The sequence below is a fragment of the Protobothrops mucrosquamatus genome, unplaced genomic scaffold (genome assembly GCF_001527695.2).
Source record: "Protobothrops mucrosquamatus isolate PMUCROS unplaced genomic scaffold, P.Mucros_1.0 scaffold2666, whole genome shotgun sequence".
NCBI classification, from domain to species: Eukaryota; Metazoa; Chordata; class Lepidosauria; order Squamata; family Viperidae; genus Protobothrops; species Protobothrops mucrosquamatus.
The window spans coordinates 197,981-199,692 of record NW_015388715.1 but is presented as its reverse complement, the minus strand read 5'-3'; the positions used below and the strand labels follow the sequence as shown (position 1 = coordinate 199,692).

The window sequence follows — 1,712 nt, the reverse complement described above, 5'->3', positions numbered from 1 at the left end:
CCCCCCCCCAGAGAAGGGAATATTAAAAGGGCAGAATATTATATTTCCTCAAAGGATCTTAAAGAGGCAGAAAAGCATGCCCAGTTTTCTTAATAGCCCCAAGTCTCCCTCTCCCAAGCAGAAACCAGCTCTGTAGAAATGCAGATGTAATGAGGTTGGAACCCTCCAGCTAGAAGCTTAGGAAGACAAAGACACCTAAAATCTACATACTCTACCCAAACTCTAAGACAGGGCATAATAGGATTAACCCACAGATGCCAAAGGGGCACACTCAGACTCAGGTCAAAGTACATGATACAGGAAATACAAAGCCTCAAACAGGAACAGGAAACAACTCCAAACAAAAGCGCAAGAGGGTATAAAAACACACTCCCTACTACATGTGCTCACTCGTTTCTTCCAGATCCAGAGCCATCTTTCTGTCTGGCTCTTCTCTTCAATAAACTACAACCTTCTTTCTAAAGCAGTCACCATGTTGTTTATTCCTGGCTTGGACTGGACCCTGATGAAGACTTTTCCTTCAACAATAAGAACATCAATTTAAACAGAATGTGAAGATAGTTCTCCCCCATTGAAAATGGTTAATAAAAAGGACTCATGTCTGAGAGACTAATTGTGGATTATTTACATGAAAAACTAATAAACAGTTGAAAAAAAACCATAATAATTTTATTAGATGCCATATAAAAATAGAGGTGCTTATTCTTAAAAGCATCCAGATACATAATAGATGTCTAGAGGAAAGCTGAACCAGAACATTTATCATAGACAAGGTAAAGCCATAACATATTCAATCTTTGACTGTTATTGGTAAGAGTCTTAAATGTGATCCATTGTTTTCTGAATGATGTCAGAGATGAAAAACTGGCATACTAGTGATGGGTGGATTTCTGGTTGAATTTTACTTGTGCTCTCCCCTCTCCAACCACAACTTTTTAAACTGATACCAGATAGGCTGTGCTAGAGTTGAGTTTTTAAGTTAGAATACACCTGTGTGAGCATATCTTACAATCTGTTTCAAATTAATAAGGTAAATCTTTTAGGAGATGTCAGATCAAAAGTGATGGTCAACATGTGGGAGAGAGCAGATCCCCAGTTAATTACTGGCATATTTAAGGGGAAGAAAGGGAAGTAAAACAGAAACTGAGTTAAAATATTGAGAGGCTGATTGTGGGAAGCAAGAAAAGTGTTGGATTAAGAACTTGGAAAGAAAGACACTACAGCAAGCTCAATACTACAACCTGTTGGCCTGTAGTATGACCTGTTTCTCAGTACCTGATCAAAACTATGTCAATTCCAAGAAGGAAGCCTGTCTCTCATTCAGCCAATACTTGCTGCCAGCCAGATTCTCCAAAGGAAAACATTTAATTTAACAAAAGATACTCTTAAATGGCCTTGACTTTTCTAAAATTCATATAATTGTAATGGCTGTATCTTGAATCATTGGCACCATCAAACTAAGTTTGAGACAATTCTGTTTTGTTTCCGATTTGCTTTGGAGGAGGCATGAAATTAATATAATAATATAATAATATAATAATATAGTAAATTGAACAATTATTAGAATAATGATTTGTCTGCATAACTGCAATAATGATGTGTCTGCATAATTGCTAGAACAATGATGTAATGCATAATCACTGGGAAAATTCACTGGGAAAGTTCTCTGTCAGTAATATGTGGCAACCTAATGCGCTCTGCACATGGATACT

The 1,712-nt window shown here is 37.0% G+C and overlaps 1 protein-coding gene across 1 annotated transcript in view; it reads left to right on the top strand.

Annotated features, from left to right (window-relative positions):
* Positions 1-1,135, top strand: part of LOC107296150 (cytochrome P450 2F2-like) — a 30,141-nt gene extending 29,006 nt beyond the window's left edge. Inside the window, exon 12 of the mRNA XM_015825495.1 lies at positions 1,031-1,135. Within this exon, the coding sequence (XP_015680981.1) occupies positions 1,031-1,135 (105 nt within the window). The remainder of the gene's footprint in view (positions 1-1,030) is intronic.
* The last annotated feature ends 577 nt before the right edge of the window (positions 1,136-1,712 follow it).